The sequence below is a fragment of the Symphalangus syndactylus genome, chromosome 2 (assembly GCF_028878055.3).
Source record: "Symphalangus syndactylus isolate Jambi chromosome 2, NHGRI_mSymSyn1-v2.1_pri, whole genome shotgun sequence".
Lineage (NCBI taxonomy): Eukaryota > Metazoa > Chordata > Mammalia > Primates > Hylobatidae > Symphalangus > Symphalangus syndactylus.
The window spans coordinates 133031007-133047154 of record NC_072424.2 but is presented as its reverse complement, the minus strand read 5'-3'; the positions used below and the strand labels follow the sequence as shown (position 1 = coordinate 133047154).

The 16148-nt window shown below is 47.1% G+C and overlaps 1 protein-coding gene across 1 annotated transcript in view; it reads right to left on the bottom strand.

Moving 5' to 3' along the window:
* TIAM2 (TIAM Rac1 associated GEF 2) overlaps window positions 1-16148 on the bottom strand; it is a 530223-nt gene that overhangs the window by 11263 nt on the left and 502812 nt on the right. The window contains 4 exon segments of the mRNA XM_055267826.2: window positions 1237-1345; window positions 2163-2288; window positions 2869-2937; window positions 6217-6396. Of these exon segments, the coding sequence (XP_055123801.1) occupies window positions 1237-1345; window positions 2163-2288; window positions 2869-2937; window positions 6217-6396 (484 nt within the window).

Genomic DNA, 16148 nt, shown 5'->3' with positions numbered 1-16148 from the left:
ACTTGGATTCCACCAGTTGGCATTGGATGACCAGTTGCTTGGAATGTAGCTACTCTGAAGGAAGATACACCCTTATTTGGGATTGTGTTGTAAGATCAAAATCTACAACATTCTAGAAGATGTAATGCCATTTTGAATGTGATTACCAGGCCAAGTAGGTGGTGAGAGGACCTCTCTTTATGACAAAGGAGGAATGGAGCAAGCCATTGGTATGCTTTCATAGTACTGCATTGACTGTCAATATGTATTGACAAGTACATTGGTATGCTTTCATTGTACTATAGATTGTCAATACAAAGGTGCTTGTGGGCCAGGCGTGGTGGCCCATGCCTATAATCCCAGCACTTTGGGAGGCCTAGATGGGAGGATTACTTGAGGCCAGGAGTTCGAGACCAGCCTGGGCAACACAGTGAGACCCATTTCTACAAATATTTTTACATTTTTAAAATTAATTAATTAAATTTAATTAAAAAGAGGGTGTTTGTGGGAGGAAATGGCAACAGACTTCAGACAACTGTCTAAAGCAACTGGAGAAGATGGATTTGGGCTGGGTCTTGCTCATTTGAAGCACTCTAAGACCCCAGTTTTTAAACATGGGGCTTTTCTTCTGGGATACCATGATTTCTGGATTAAAATCCAATGGCAGAGCTGCATCCGTGGACATGAATGAGCACTAAGGGCATCAGGATAAACTTCCAGGTGCCCTCCAGGCCCGCGCAGAGGGAAACACCGAAGAGCAACCTTTGGGAAATGTGAGCTCTTTCCGGTTGCACCAGAGAGACTTTACTTTCAGCTGACACACTTCTTGTGAGTTTGGTAGTAGGTTGTTGTGGCTCCTCAGGCTTAAGAAGATTAACAAGGAGAACAAACAAACAAACAAAAAACACCATAGCATGCATTTCTTTCTACTCCCATCTAGGGTTTGGGGTTGCAAGTTTTTAGAGAAAGGAATTTGGCAAGAAAAAAATCCAGATGTAACTGACAGCAAAGTGACACTTGGCAAAGCAACATCTCTGCTCTTAGGCACACTTGTTCCCGGCTACCAATAAACTGACAGAAACAGAAACCTTTCCCTTTAATATTTGTCACTATCAAGGTCAAGGATGGACCTTAATACATCAAAATTGCACTTACTCTCTACTTGTTAAATGCAGATTTACCCTTTACTAACAGTTAAAAATGCAAAAAAAAAAAAAAAGAAAGAAAAAAAACCTATAAAAGGCGTAAGCAACTTACCTCGCTCCAGAACCTTCTGTACTTTGATATGGTTAGCACAGAATCCACTGTACAGTTTAAAGTGGTCCGCATAATAAAGGAAAGAGCCTCCAAGGGAAAACAGTAGTTTCTAGAAGGGCAGAGGGGAAAGTCAAATCAGACATGGTTTAATCAATGCGTGCTGGCTTATGGCATTTGATGGCCCTGTGGCTTCTGTCAGATTCCATAGCACTAATGCCTTAGAGCAGTTCAGACCTGCTCCACACACAGGAGGTGGGGAACAACCCAGGCACTCCCCTGGCAGGTCTCTGGCTTGACTGCAAAGTTTCCAGCAGCAGAGCCTACTGACAGTGTGCAATCCAAGGACAAGAAACAAAGAAAGTTCTATAAAAATACAGCTGACAAGGTGGGATGTAAACAATCTGAGAGGTTCATTAATAAAGCCGACTCTGCATTGCTTGGGGAGAGTGATGCTGTCTGTATGGTTCCAGGTCCCCTTGGAGGGGCTTCCTGCCACACTGCAGCTTACACGGATGCTATGGAGCACTGGTGCTTCACAGAAGAGAGGGCTTGAGCCCAGCAATTAGAAACCTATTCTCTTAATCCCAGATCCACATGACCAGAGGGAAGCAGGATTGGGCGCAGGGTAGGAGCTCTGGTTTCAGAAGCAACCACCCTGCATATCCTTCACAGCAGCTGGGAAAAGAGCACGTGTGTGGTCAACAACCAGGCGGGAGGTGCTGCCGGACTTCTGACTACCAAAAGCACGTGCACCAGGAAAAAAAATAACAGCCTTCCTTTACCACCTGCCAGAGGAAAACAGTGCAAGGAAATAGTCACAGGACAATAAACAGTCAATAGTCACAGGACAAGAAATTATTTCTCATGAGAGAATTGTGCAGCACAGCCACGTATTTTTACTTTAAGCCTAAATCTGAGATACTTACTCTAAACTGTGAGGGGGTTTCTAGGGTGTTAAAGTCAGATGATGCTGAAATCCCATCCTCCAGGGTTTCCAGAAACACCTTCTGAAACTCCAGCATCTCTGGCAAACTTCCAAAAAGTGACTCCATCTATGTGAAGATCAGGATTTGAAATGAGGGGATTAGCCATGAAGTTCAGGACACCACGCTAACTCTTAGGCCCACAAATAAATCACAAGGAAATTCTTCACAGAAAAGCAGACAGAAAGTGAATCCTTTAAGAAGACAGCACGTTCATTATGGGATATGGCTTATACATAGAAAGTTTCACAGCTCCATCCCCCATAATTCTCTATTTCTACAGTAAATTTTTAAGTGGATGTAAAATGCTCAGAATTCAAATCAAGAAAAATGTAAGTCAGCAGAAAAGAACTAATTATGTGGTTTCACATTACAAAGGTATGTATTGAAAAGGAATTTCTGATCACACTCTCTTCTACCTCAAAAAGACCATAACCGTCCCTCTGCCTTTGTAAACGCTCTGCCACCGGGTCATGCAGCCGAGGCCACAGCAGTGGTTTAGGAGGAGGCTATGCCTGGGACTGTCAGAAGACCCTTAAGTCTTGGGATGTTCTTTTGGGATCAGTAGAGATACTCATAGGAGTTCTGCTAAAAGGCAAACAGAGACTAACCGTGGATCACTGGACAGAAGGAAGGTGATGTTATTTACCTCATCTTGGGTAAGAAAGGTCTCATTCTGAAGTGGCTCCAAGTATAATTCAAAGAGGCAGCTCAGATCCTGAAAGGAAATAGAAGAAAGTGTCTTCAACGCTTTAGTCTCCAAAATACCCATGAGATTTGGGTAGCAGCAACCTGGCAGCAGCTCCCCAAGGCTCCCATCAGGATAATAAAGTTTATGCCTTGTTGAAATTCTTTTTTTTTTTTTTTTCGAGACAGAGTCTTGCTCTGTCACCCAGGCTGGAGTGCAGTGGCGCGATCTCAGCTCACTGTAACCTCTGCCTCCTGGGTTCAAGAGATTCTCCTGCCTCAGCCTCCCACATAGCTGGGACTACAGGTGTGCTCCACCACACTCATCTAATTTTTGTATTTTTAGTAGGGGCAGGGTTTCACCGTGTTGGTCAGGCTGGTCTTGAACTCCTGACCTCAGATGATCCTCCTGCCTTGGCCTCCCAAAGTGCTAGCATTACAGGCGTGAGCCACCACACCCAGCCTTTGTTGAAATTCCTGACCCCAAAAGTAGTGATTGTTGCTCACCTAATTCAAAGAGGTTAATATCACAATACAGGCAACAGCTGGATTCCACACCTTTACAGCTCAATCATTCCCTCTGCTTAGGTAAGTGTCTTGGTGATAGAAACACCCTTTCTTTGGGCCACTGCAGCAGGGGCACTCACTTCCCTGCAGAGGAAGGGGGTCTGGGTGGCACTGATGTCAAGTGCACCCCAGGTCCTGGCTTCTGCCTCAGGGAGCACAGTGAGAGGTCCAGCGTGGAGCTGGGAGGGTCAAGATCTGGGGAGCCCTTCAACTTTGGGGTTGACTGATTCAAAGAATCTCAAACTCACATATTCAAAGGCAATAAAAAAAATTCCCACAGAGCTGCAGCTCTAATGGCTAAACTCTAAGCCATATTTGGGTCTCTTGCAAACAAGGTTCCAGCAGGACAGTATAGTGGGAGTAGACTGCAGTTACAAAACCCATGAACGAAAGATTTCGTTTAATAATTTGAAGCAAAGCCGGGCGTGGTGGCTCATGCCTGTAATCCCAGCACTTTGGGAGGCAGAGGCAGGTGGATCACCTGAGGTCAGGAGTTCAAGACCAGCCAAGCCAACATGGTGAAAGCTTGTTTCTACTAAAAAAAAAAAAAAAAAAAAAAAAATAGCTGGGTGTGGTGGCCTGTGCCTGTAGTCCCAGCTACTCAGGAGATTGGGGCAGGAGAATCACTTGAACTCAGAAGATGGAGGTTGCAGTGAGCCAAGATCGTGCCACTGCACTCCAGCCTGGGTGACAGAGCAAGACTCCATCTCCAAAATAATAATAATAATAATTTGAAGGCAAGACCAGGATATAGTTTAGTGATAGAAAAGATTTTTATTCTGAAGAATTTTGAGTCCTAAAATACTAGAGGCAGTTGACTGCAAAGTCAGCTATAATAACTCCCTCACTTCCCCAGAGGGGAATCTAAGACCCAGAGCTTTATAAAGCCCAAAGCGCCCCCAGAACTTTCTGGCCTTAGTTCGGAGAGCAAAAGGCAAGGCCTGTGACACGGATGCTTTCACCATAAAAACCTCCCTGGCCTTCCCTCACCATATTCCACGCCAGACCGCTCAGAGAAGGGAGATGACAGAAGTTACTGAATCATATCTCAGGGAACACACAGATGTCAAAAACTTCAAGGAGCATGCAGGGGATCCAGGTTAAAAAATGACAAGATTCTGTGTTAAACGTCAGCAACAAAAAAGAAATTAAGAAACGGTGGTGTGTGTGTGAATCACAACAGGCGCCAAGTGTGGGTTATTTTGCCCGAGGGTGTTGGGGCCTGGCAGTCATTCCTCACAGGCTGGTGCTGCCCAGGAGGACTTACTGGGCAGCAAGGTCAGGTCTGCGCGGAGCTGCGGGGGGCAAAGGGCTGCAACCCAGGGGGCCCTAAGAAAACAAAGTGCAGGTTTCTTGCAGAGAGAAGGGAGAGTCGGTCCTTGTCTGCTTCACACATGACACCATCTGAGTACCCTGCCAGCCTGTCACTGAAGTGACCCTCCCGGTGCAGCGTGGCCTAATAGGAAAACTCTAACAACACTATTAACAAAAAGGGACATCGATTCTCCTGTCAACTCTGCCCTTGACTCTGGGGGCAAGAGCTCCATGACTATTCTCAAGATGTCAGAAGGGCTCTGAAGCTTCCAAAATATCTACACCACCACACAGCGACTTGGAAAAAGGTGACTGTGGAGACGGGATTATTCAGAACGAACAGCCTAGCTGTTCACTTCATTTCCACACCCTAGATGCAGGACAAGACATAATGGAAAATGAAACTAAACTGTCATCTCTCCTAACTTTTCTTTCTCCCCTTTGAGACCAAAAGAAGGGGCTTTGGGAAACTACCTGTGAATAAGGCCTTAGGTGAAGTCCAGGTAAAACAGTGACATCAACAAAAGGGGAAGCTGAGATCTGTCTTGCAGAAAAAGGTAATAGCCGCATGTGTGTGCCAAGCCGTAATTCATGGACTCAGCACATCAGAGTTGGAAGACATTTAGAGAAGAAGGGGGACCGAGTGTCTCAGACCCCAAATAAGGGAGTTGAAGGGGGCTGTCCACCATGCAGCCAGACGGAGGCAAAGCCAGGCCTGGACCCTCAGCCCACCGCACCGTGCCGCGCTGCTTCAGTAACTGACAAACGAAGCGAGCTTCAAATGGTCCCAAAGCTCCAGGAAACAAAGCAAAAGAACTCTGCTCCCCAGACTCCTGTATTCCCCATAACATCCTTCTCAAACCACTGACTGGGGGCGTATGAGATGGAGAAATGAATTCTTCGGGTACTCAAGATACTCGGCAACTGACCCTTCATAATGGTGCAAGGATATTCCCACGTGCTGACCACTCCCCAGTGCGTGCGTCCCAGTTCCACCCGATGACAACCACCAGGCAGGGCTGGCCCGGGCCACCACCGGGACTGTAGGGCCTGGATCAGCCGTCAGTATGTACAGATTGTTCCCAAGTTCCTCATCACCTAAAATGATCTCTCTCCCCTTATACTAAACCAGTACAGACTCCCTTCCCGCAGATTGCAAATGACAAACCAGAACATCTGTTTCCATAGTGAAAGCTACCTTGGTAACAAAATAAGCCAAGGATCTAATTTTTTTCTGAGTCTCCTCAGCTCTTCCACCCTCTCACTCCTCCCCTCCCTTCCTTGAGCAATTCACTGATTTAAGGAACAAGTGTCCCCCCCCGGGGAGTGGCAGGTGTCCTGGGCAGAGGTGATCTGGGGACCTCTGCCAGCATACCACTCGCCATCAGCAAAGAGGCACGAATGCACAAATGCCCAGCTCTTCCCTTACCTTCACGTAGGACTTCTCTGTGTCCACAAGCTCCTGGATGACTTTGCGGAGGCGGTCTGCATCAGAGAGGTGGTGGGCCAGAGGCCTTGGAGGAGGATCCTGACTCTCCCGCGGTCCTTCCATGCCGTTGGCCTGACTGTCGTTAAAACTCCTGCACAGTGCAGTGATCTGCTCAGCACTCTGAGAGAGGACAAGAGGTGGAAAATAATGCACGGGCCCCTCCCTGTTAGTATCTGCTGCCCCCAAGGGCACCAAGTGTCTCCGTCTGTGCTCAGCAGGAATCTCAGAGGGGACTCTGTGTAGGGCAAAGGGTTTCATTCACCTCAAACCCCTCTGGCTATCATTTCAGATCTGAGTAAGGAAGATGTGCGCCCACACTCATGTTCAGTGTTAACACACGAGGCTCTCCATTGTCACATCAGCTGTTAGATGTGTCTTTGGACCTGAAATTACAGTCATTGCCTAGGGCTAACCCTCTGCAGGAAAGGTGAGGTAGCTCTGAAATCAAGAAGTTATGGCTTTCTAGGGAGCAACAAGAGCAGATGGCCTCAACAGGCCCACCCGGTCCCCTCAATAGTTGGCCTAATCCAGTTTTCCATCTCCCACACAGAACAGCCCGGAGAGACACAGGAGAGGCACAGCCCAAGAGCAATTTCAGGACAACCTGGCCACAGTGGGCCTGGAGTTCTGCCCTCCAATCTAACCGCTCAGCTCCACAGTCTTGTGGCAAGTAGAATTATGAGTGAGAAAGTCTTGAGCTGGTGCACATGCTAGTAATGGCGTAGAAGATGGTAACACCCTCGCCCTAAAGGGATGCAGAGCCCTGCAGAGTGCACAGGCAGGGAGCAGAGGACACATAAGGCCTGGCGAGGATGAGAGGCCAGGGATCAACCAGCCCCAGGGGAAACCTCTGTGAGGAGGGAGCTAAGCTGGTCTTAGCAGGGAGCCAGGGCCAGGCCTAGGGAGTGTGGGCTCAGAGGAAATACTCGCTCCCAGTCATGGGAAAGGAATCACATAGATGAAGAGACAAGACGGAACATGACCGTCTGGGGGGACCGCTGGCCTTTGGCACAAGCTCCTATTCAGACAGAAGCACCATGTGCTGCCGCCTTCTCAAGGACAGCCTATCTGTATCCACCTGCCTTTGGCTGGAAAGCCTCACAGGTGTCTACCCTGAAACGCTTCCACAGTTGCTGGAGCAGGGTCAGATTACAAAGTGTCCTTTTACTTCTCATTCTTTCCATTCCACCCTCACATCTCCACCCCACCTCACCACCTCCCCGTCTGGAAGCCCAGTGAGGGCAGGGTGGCTTCTTTCTTTCACGTCTCCACCAGCAGCCAGCTCACTGGCCGGCACAGGAAGTACTGGGCCCACCTCTGCTGCACTGAAATTCTTACTGAACAACACAGCTGAGTCCCAACACAAATGACTGGCATCCATTAACAGCCAGCAACTTTCCGACTGTCAACTAAAAAAACTCTCCTTTTCTCAGCTTAAATGCCTTCATGCCTGACCTCTATCCATCTCTGTCTTGGGTAAGAAGCTGAACTTCTCAGAAGCATCACTTAATATTCACGTAATTCATTTTCTTTCCTTGGATATTACAGAACACAGCTTACACAAGCATGTTGGTCAAACTTGGTAGCCCAATGCATGCTTTTTATACAGTCTCTTGACAAACTGAAGCACCCCAAAATAAAAAGAGGCCACTCTCAACTGCCCTGTTCTATGCCCCAAGCCCCGCCAACACAGTGTTGTCATATGATGGAAATATACAATCCACATTAAAACTCAACATTGATATCTGGCTAGTCTTTCAGTTCAATTCAGTGGGCATCAACTGAGGGCCTGCTCATCTCCAAAGTAGAAGACAGTTCCTACACAAAGAGGTAAGACTCACGAAGGCTGGAAACCCCAAAACATAGCCTAAGGCAGTCTGGAATCAACAGACTTCTGTGGAACAAATGAAGAGTTATAATAAACATTAAATGAATAGAGGCAGCATTTTGGAATCGGTTGTCCAGGAAGGCGTCAGTGAAAGGGTTGTAACATGTCCTAGAGGGAGCGTGCTCCAAGGGAGAACCAGAGAATGTGCCAAAGGTGCAGTGGGAAAAGGAGCCCAGTAATGTTCCAGGCCTACCTCAAGGGGCAGGTAAGGGTGAGACCCTAACAGATGTCTGCCATGGGAACTCCCAGATGGCTGAGCTCCTTCAGTGGAATCGCTTCTCTTTTGAGTGGGGCACTGCTGAAAAGATAACTGAAAATGTGGAGGCAACTTCAGAGCTGGGTAACAGGCAGAGGCTGGAACAGTTTGGAGGGCTCAGAAGAAGACAGGAAAATGTGGAAAAGTTTGGAACTTCCTAGAGACTTGTTGAATGGCTTTGACAAAAATGCTGATAGTGATATGAATGATAAGGTCCAGGCTGAGGTGGTCTCAGATAGAGATGAGGAACTTGTTGGGAACTGGAGCAAAGGTGACTCTTGTTATGTTTTAGCCAACAGATTGGTGGCATTTTGCCCCTGCCCTAGAGATTTGTGGAACTTTGAACTTGAGAGATGATTTAAGGTATCTGGCAGAAGAAATTTCTAAGCAGCAAAGAATTCAAGATGTGACTTGAGTGCTGGTAAAGGCATTCAGCCTTATAGAGGAGGCAGAGCATAAAACTTTGGAATATTTGTAGCCTGACAATGCAATAGAAAAGAAAATCCCATTTTCTAAGGAGAAATCTAAGCTGGCTGCAGAAATTTGCATAAGCAAAGAGGAACTGAATGTTAACCCCCAAGACAATGACGAAAATGTCTCCAGGGCATGTCAGAGGTCTTGGCAGCCCTTCCCATCACAGGCCCGGAGGCCTAGGAGGAAAAAGTGGTTTCCTGGGCCAAGCCCAGGATCCCCATGCTGTGTGCAGCCTAGGGAATTGGTGCCCTGAGTCCCAGCCACTCCAACCATGGCTGAGAGGAGCCAACACAGAGCTTGGGCCATGGCTTCAGAGGGTGCAAGTCTCAAGCCCTCATAGCTTCCATGTGGTGTTGAGCCTGCCAACGCACGTAAGTCAAGAATTGGGGTTTCAGAACCTCCACCTAGATTTCAGAGAATGTATGGAAATGCCTGGATGTCCAGGCAGAAGTTTGCTGCAGGGGCAGGGCTCTCATGGGGAACCTCCACTAGGGCAGTGCAGAAGGGAAATGTGGGGTTGGAGCCCCACACAGAGTCCCTACTGGGACACCGCCTAGTGGAGCTGTGACAAGAGGGCCACCATCCTCCAGAGCCCAGATCCACTGACATCTTGCACCCTGTGCCTGGCAAAGCTGTAGATACTCAACACCAGCCTGTGAAGGCAGCCAGGAGGGAGGCTGTATCCTATAAAGCCACAGGGACAGAGCTACCCAAGACCATGAGAACCCACCTCTTGCATCTGCGTGACCTGGATGTGAGACATGGAGTCAAAGGAGATCATTTTGGAGCTTTAAGATTTCACTGTCCTGCTGGATTTTGGAATTGCATGGGGCCTGTAGCCCCTTTGTTTTGGCCAATTTCTCCCATTTGGAGTGGCTATATTTACCCAATGCCTGTACCCCCATTGTATCTAGGAAGTAACTAACTTGTTTTTGATTTTACAGGCTCATAGGTGGAAGGGACTTGCCTTCTCTGGGATGAGATTTTAGACTGTAGACTTTTGGGTTAATGCTGAAATGAGTTAAGACTTTGGGGGACTGTTGGGAAGGCATGATTGGTTTTCAAATGTGAAGATATGAGATTTGGGAGGGGCCAGGGCAAAATGATATGGTTTGGCTGTGTCCCCACCCAAATCCCATCGTGTAGCTCCCATAATTCTCATGTATTGTGGGAGCGGCCCAGTGGGAGATGATTGAATCATGGGGGTGGGCCTTTCCCGTGCTGTTCTTGTAATAGTGAATAGATCTCACAAGATCTGATGATTTTTAACAACAGGAGTTTCTCTGCACAAGCCCTCTCTTTGCCTGCTGCCATCCATGTAAGATGTGACTTGCTCTTTTATTTTTTTGAGACAGAGTCTTGCTCTGTCACCCAGGCTAGAGTGCAGTGGCACAGTCTCAGCTCACTGCAACCTCCACCTCCCAGGTGCAAGCAATTCTCCTGCCTCAGCCTCCCAAGTAGCTGGGATTACAAGTGCCCACCACCACACCTGGCTACTTTTTGTATTTTTAGTGGAGACAGGGTTTTGCCATGTTGGCCAGGCTGGTCTTAAACCCCTGACCTCAGATGATCTGCCCACCTCAGCCTCCCAAAGTGCTGGGATTACAGGCGTGAGCCACCATGCCTGGCTGTCATGGGTGTTTCTTAAAAAACTCCCCCAAGTGTTGCTAATGTGTGGCCCGCATGAGAACTGCTGGTCTACTCTTCATACAGCTTGCATTCTGCTTGGATTTCTGGGAGTGGTGCTGGCTCCAGTGGGATCACCTGTCCCAGGGTCCCCACTGAGGTATGTGGACTGAGCTCACGGGCTAGAGGAAATCGATGGAATCACAGCCATGACTCTGGTGTTCTGGGTGTGGCCTCCTATGAACTGAGCTAAAACGTTCATGATGATAATACTCAGACTCCAAGACTCACTGATTTGAAATCTCTATACTGGGATTTGCGCCACAAGCTCAGACAATATAATTCTGCAGTCCTGAAAACTAACAGTTCCCAGGGCTATAGAATCTATATTAAGATTGAATATACTGTATAAAATAAGATCTGATAAAATGCATCATAAGTTAAATGGCATCTGGTGAGATTATGGCTTTGCTTTACTGGGATGTCAAAAATCACACCTAACAATGCAGTGTTAAAGTAACAAGATCTTACAAATAAAGTATCTTGCCATTTTAGAAAACCAGAATTCATTTTATGAACTTTTCTGGTAAGATTAACTCCCAAAAAGTGAATGTTAGCTGAGATTTTTCATAGCAAATCTACTTCTTAAAGTACCACAATTAAGTGTTCAAGTGCTAGAAAGCCAACTTTTGTACACTTAACATTTTAGCTGTTGTCTAAAGGAGTTGGTGAGCATTACTTGGGACCAAAAGGAGGCAGGGCCTCCAAAAGAAGAAGAGTAATTATAAGTGTGTCTTTTCAGATTGTATCTGAAGGAGTCACTCGGGTGATTACATTTCAGTTCATCCATTGTTCATGATGTTTATAAACATTAGAGGGACATTCTGGGTGGACCTGATCAGCACTTTATAGGAATAGTGATTATCCGGGCTGGGATATCTTCACATGCATATGTGGTGATAGGCCTGAAAAGCACAGATGAGAGTCAGAAGGCCCGGGCTGCAGTCCAGGCTCAACCCCCAGCCTTCCGTGCACTCCTGGGCAAGTCTCAATTCTAAGTCTTCAGTGTCCTTCCTGATGAAAAGGCAGCAGGAATGCCTATTCAATCAAGTAACTGCTACAATTGCCATTTGGGTCAAGAAGAAAAGGAAACTCGTGTTTGCTGAGCAGCTGCTGTGCACCAGGCACAGTCGGGAGGTTTCCAACAGAACATGCCAGCATTGTAGCTTTACCATGACTCTCCAGGGCTTTCCAGCTGAGGGGCAAGGAGGCTTCAGCGAGACCTTAAATGGCACAGGGCCTGTTCCCCTCTCTAGCTCTGCTCCTCTCTGTAGCTCCAGTCCCCTCTCTAGCTCTGCTCCATCTCTAGCTCTGCTCCATCTCTAGCTCTGCTCCATCTCTAGCTCTGCTCCATCTCTAGCTCTGTTCCCCTCTCTAGCTGTCCGCACAGCCCCTGCCACTCCCAGGTATTTAGCAGAGCCCAGGCAAAGCAATCTAGTTCCTCACGCCTCCTGCTGCCTCTGCCTCCCATGTGGTCAGGGCTGTCCTAGCCCCAGGTGTTCTAGGGATGCAGCCACCTGCCTCTGGAGACCACGTCTGCTTAGAGAGGCAAACACAGCTCATATGCAGACAACTAGGACATCTATTGAGCCTATTCCACCCCCACCCCAGGAATGCTGCTTTAAAAGCAAAAGACTAGCCTGGCACAATGGCTCATGCCTGTAATCCCAACACTTTAGGAGAATGAGGCAGGTGGATCACTTGAGCCCAGGAGTTCAAGACCAGCTGAACAACATAAGGGAAACCCATTGCTACAAAAGATAAAAAAAATTAGCCAGCCATGGTGGCACATGCCTATGGTCCCAGCTACTCAGAAGGCTAAGGCAGGAGGATCGCTTGAGCCCAGGAGGTCAAGACCATCCTGGACAACATAGGGAAACCCATCTTTACAAAAGATAAAAAGATTAGCCGGCTGTGGTGGCACATGCCTGTGGTCCCAGCCACTCAGGATGCTGAGGCAGGAGTTCAAGGTTACAGTGAGTTATGATGACACCACTGAGTGACAGAGCAAGTCCCTGTCTCTAAAAGTAAATAAATAAAAGCAAAAGACAGATGATCACAAGTTAGGGCAGGGAGTGTGTGAGGATTCAGTGGCCTAACAGGATGTGCGTACGCAGAATAAAAAACATGGGCACTTGAAATGGGGGCCTCAGATTGTTTTTTTCCAGTTTGTAGCAATCAATGCTACAAACTTGGGTCCATCATGGGCCTCAGCTTTCATAAAAGAGCATGAAACCAGTATTTTCCTTAAGAAGTCATAAAAAGATTAAATGAAAACATTTTTTCCAAAAATTATGCTATCTGGAAAGGCAATGATATTGAACCCCACCCCCAAAAAAAATTTTCTTTCAAATTGTTTTTGTTTTGTTTCTTTGAGACAGTCTCACTCTGCCACCCAGGCTGGAGTGCTGTGGTACAATCATAGCTCACTGCAGCCTCAAACTCCTGAAATTAAGCGACCCTCCCACCTCAGCCTCCCAAGCAGCTGTAACTCCAGGCACATGCCACCACACCCAGCTAATTCTTTTGATTTTTAGTAGAGAAGGGGGGTCTCACTATGTTGCCCAGGCTGGTCTCAAACTCCTGAACTCAAGCGATCCTCCCACCAAACTGCTGGGATTATAGGCGTGAGCCACCATGCCAGGCCTTTAGGTCAGGTTTTTAAGGTTATACTAAGGTTGATCCCTGCTTGAAAATGATTTTATCAGGTGGGGGGAGGGGGGAGGGACAGCATTAGGAGATATACCTAATGCTAAATGACGAGTTAATGGGTGCAGCACACCAACATGGCACATAGATACATATGTAACGAACCTGCACATTGTGCACATGTACCCTAAAACTTAAAGTATAATAATAATAAAAAATAAAAAAATAAAAATAAATACATTAATTAAAAAAAATTATTTTATCTTATTTATAGATGAGGAGCATCCCACTCAAGAGCTTTGAATTCAGGCAGACGTCTAAGCAGTTATTTTTGTTTTAATGCATGGATAAGGACATCTTCCTGTCTATTTTCAAGGAGCCCATAAACCCATTTCTTAGGAGTGGCAAGAAAACTGCTTAGGACGATCAAGCAGCTCGCCCAGACCCTCTTTGAAGGGACGCAGGGACAGAGTCTTTGTCAAACCAAGCTCTGAGTCACTCAGATGAACCTTCTAACCTGGGCTCAGCACAATACTTTTCATTAGAAAAATACCATGACGGCCTCCTCTTGATGAGAGTTTGTGAAATCTATTCCCTTGATCACAACAACTTTGATATTCTCTTTTGTCTTATTCAGAGACATCACAGCCTGAGGCCTTTCAAGTTTCCTGTGAGTTTTGGAATCTTTAAACTACTATGGGATAGGCACATCACCTCACCCAGAACTATTTCAAGACCATGCATGAAATTTCATAGCTACTGCATGAAATATGTGGCAGGAGTCCACTGCATCAGAAGCTGCGCTACGTGCCTGCCTTTCCTGGCTCAGGGTGCAGCTGTGGCCTCATTTAGGGATTCTGGGTACTGCAAACTCTTGTCAAAAGCACCTGTTTGTATTGCTTGGGCTCAGAAAACTTTCAGTCTAAGAAAAAAGGTTTAAAAGTGCTGCATAATTTGGGGTAATGTGGCATACAGAAACAAGGATGAAGGACAGCATTTGCAGTGTGTACTACATTTCAATTCCTGCTTTAGAGGAAAAGCATTTTGGGAGGATCCGTAACAGACGTAACCAACAGAGAAAGCTACAAGGAAAGAGACTGCCATGCTGTTCGGTGAGCTGGTCCCGTCACTTTGCAGTATGTTCTTTTGGCAGATCCCTGGCTGCCCCCCACGGCCCCCTCTCCCTCTGCATGCTGACCCACTCTGTGTTGAGCCATAGGCCTGGACTGAATCCTGACCCACTCTGTGCTGAGCCATCAGCCTGGACTGAATCCAAGTCTAATGTCCTCAGAGTTTCCCCAAACCAGGACATCAGTCAGAAGAACTAGGGTTCTGCTGCTCCTCCTGCACCGAAATAGAATGCTAGAAAAAATACAAAATACATTTAGGCCTGGGATAAACGGTCAATTATCCCTAAGGAAAGTCAAGCCCCAGAAAGGGTGTGGTTTATATGGTTTGTGTTCTCATACACTGAGCACTTACAATATTCCCAGTTCATTGTCTGGAAGGCATGAGGAGGCTGCACTACTAAATAATCTCAGAGCGCAACGGACACTGTCAGCTGTCACATTCGAGCAAATTCATTAAGTCAGAAAAGTTCCCTTTAGGAAAATGGGAAAAAAAAAAAGACTAAAAATTGCACAAAGGACTTTTTCTGAACTCACTCTGAACTTCGTAAAAGTCACTGTCTAACTTACAGAAAGATCTAGTATTATCCCCAAATATCACTGGCAGGGATGGAATCTGGAAGGACCACAGAGGGCTGAATGATGACTTCCCCAGTTTTTTTTTTTTTTTTTTTGAGACGGAGTCTCACTCTGTCACCCAGGTGGGAGTGCAGTGGCACTATCTCGGCTCAGTGCAACGTCTGCCTCCCAGGTTCAAGCAATTCTCCTGCCTCAGCCTCCCACGTAGCTGGGATTACAGGCGCATGCCACCAAGCCTGGCTAATCTTTGTATTTTTAGTAGAAACGGGGTTTGAGTTTCATCATGTTGGTCAGGCTGATCTCAAACTCCTGACCTCAGGTGATGCACCTGCCCTGTCCTCCCAAAGTGCTGCGATTGATTACAGGTGCAAACCACCGTGCCTGACACAGACGATGCTCTTGAGTGGAGGTGGATCCTGCACACCTGGACTGCACAGTGGGAACAAGGGGCCCCTGGTCTGCACATCCAGCTGCAGCTACCCTGGGCCACCCCACTGCAGCCAGGTCAGGATTTCAGGGCTTAACTCTGTTAAGTGCTTGGGGGGAAGCTGGCAGGGCCCACAGGCCAATAGAGGGCAACACCACATCCAGTTTCTCCTGGACTGGCACGCTCCGTGGAGCGGAGGAGGAAAAGGGCAGCACATCAGCCCCTTGGCAGGGTGCGGTGGGAGTTAAAAAACAGGTTCAAGATGACTAGTGACATGTAAAGTTGAGGACAAACCATTCATTTTATAGCGATACACTGAATACTCCAGGGAAATTGTATGAAATTTTATATTTATCAAAATGGTATAAAAAGGATGAAGAAATGCTGCTCCAAAGAGCCCCATATTATTTGTCTTCTAGACTAGACAGTTGCATTTCCAAAGGTTCTATTTCCTGGGCAGAATGAGAACATAAACTGTGAAAGTAAATAGTCACCTAAAGAAATTGTGGTATGAAGAGGAGCCATGTGCAGCAGCTGCCAGTGATGCCAGAGACCAACATCTGCTGACCAGAAGAAAAGGACGTGATTCACTGGTAAGGGAAGAAAGTAGGGCCGGGTGCAGTGGCTCACGCCTATAATCCCAGCACTTTGGGAGGCTGAGGCAGGCAGATCACTTGATGTCAGGAGTTTGAGACCAGCCTGGCCAACATGGCGAAACCCCATCTCTACTAAAAATACAAAAAAAAATTAGCCAGGCTTGGTGGCACACGCCTGTAATCCCAGCTA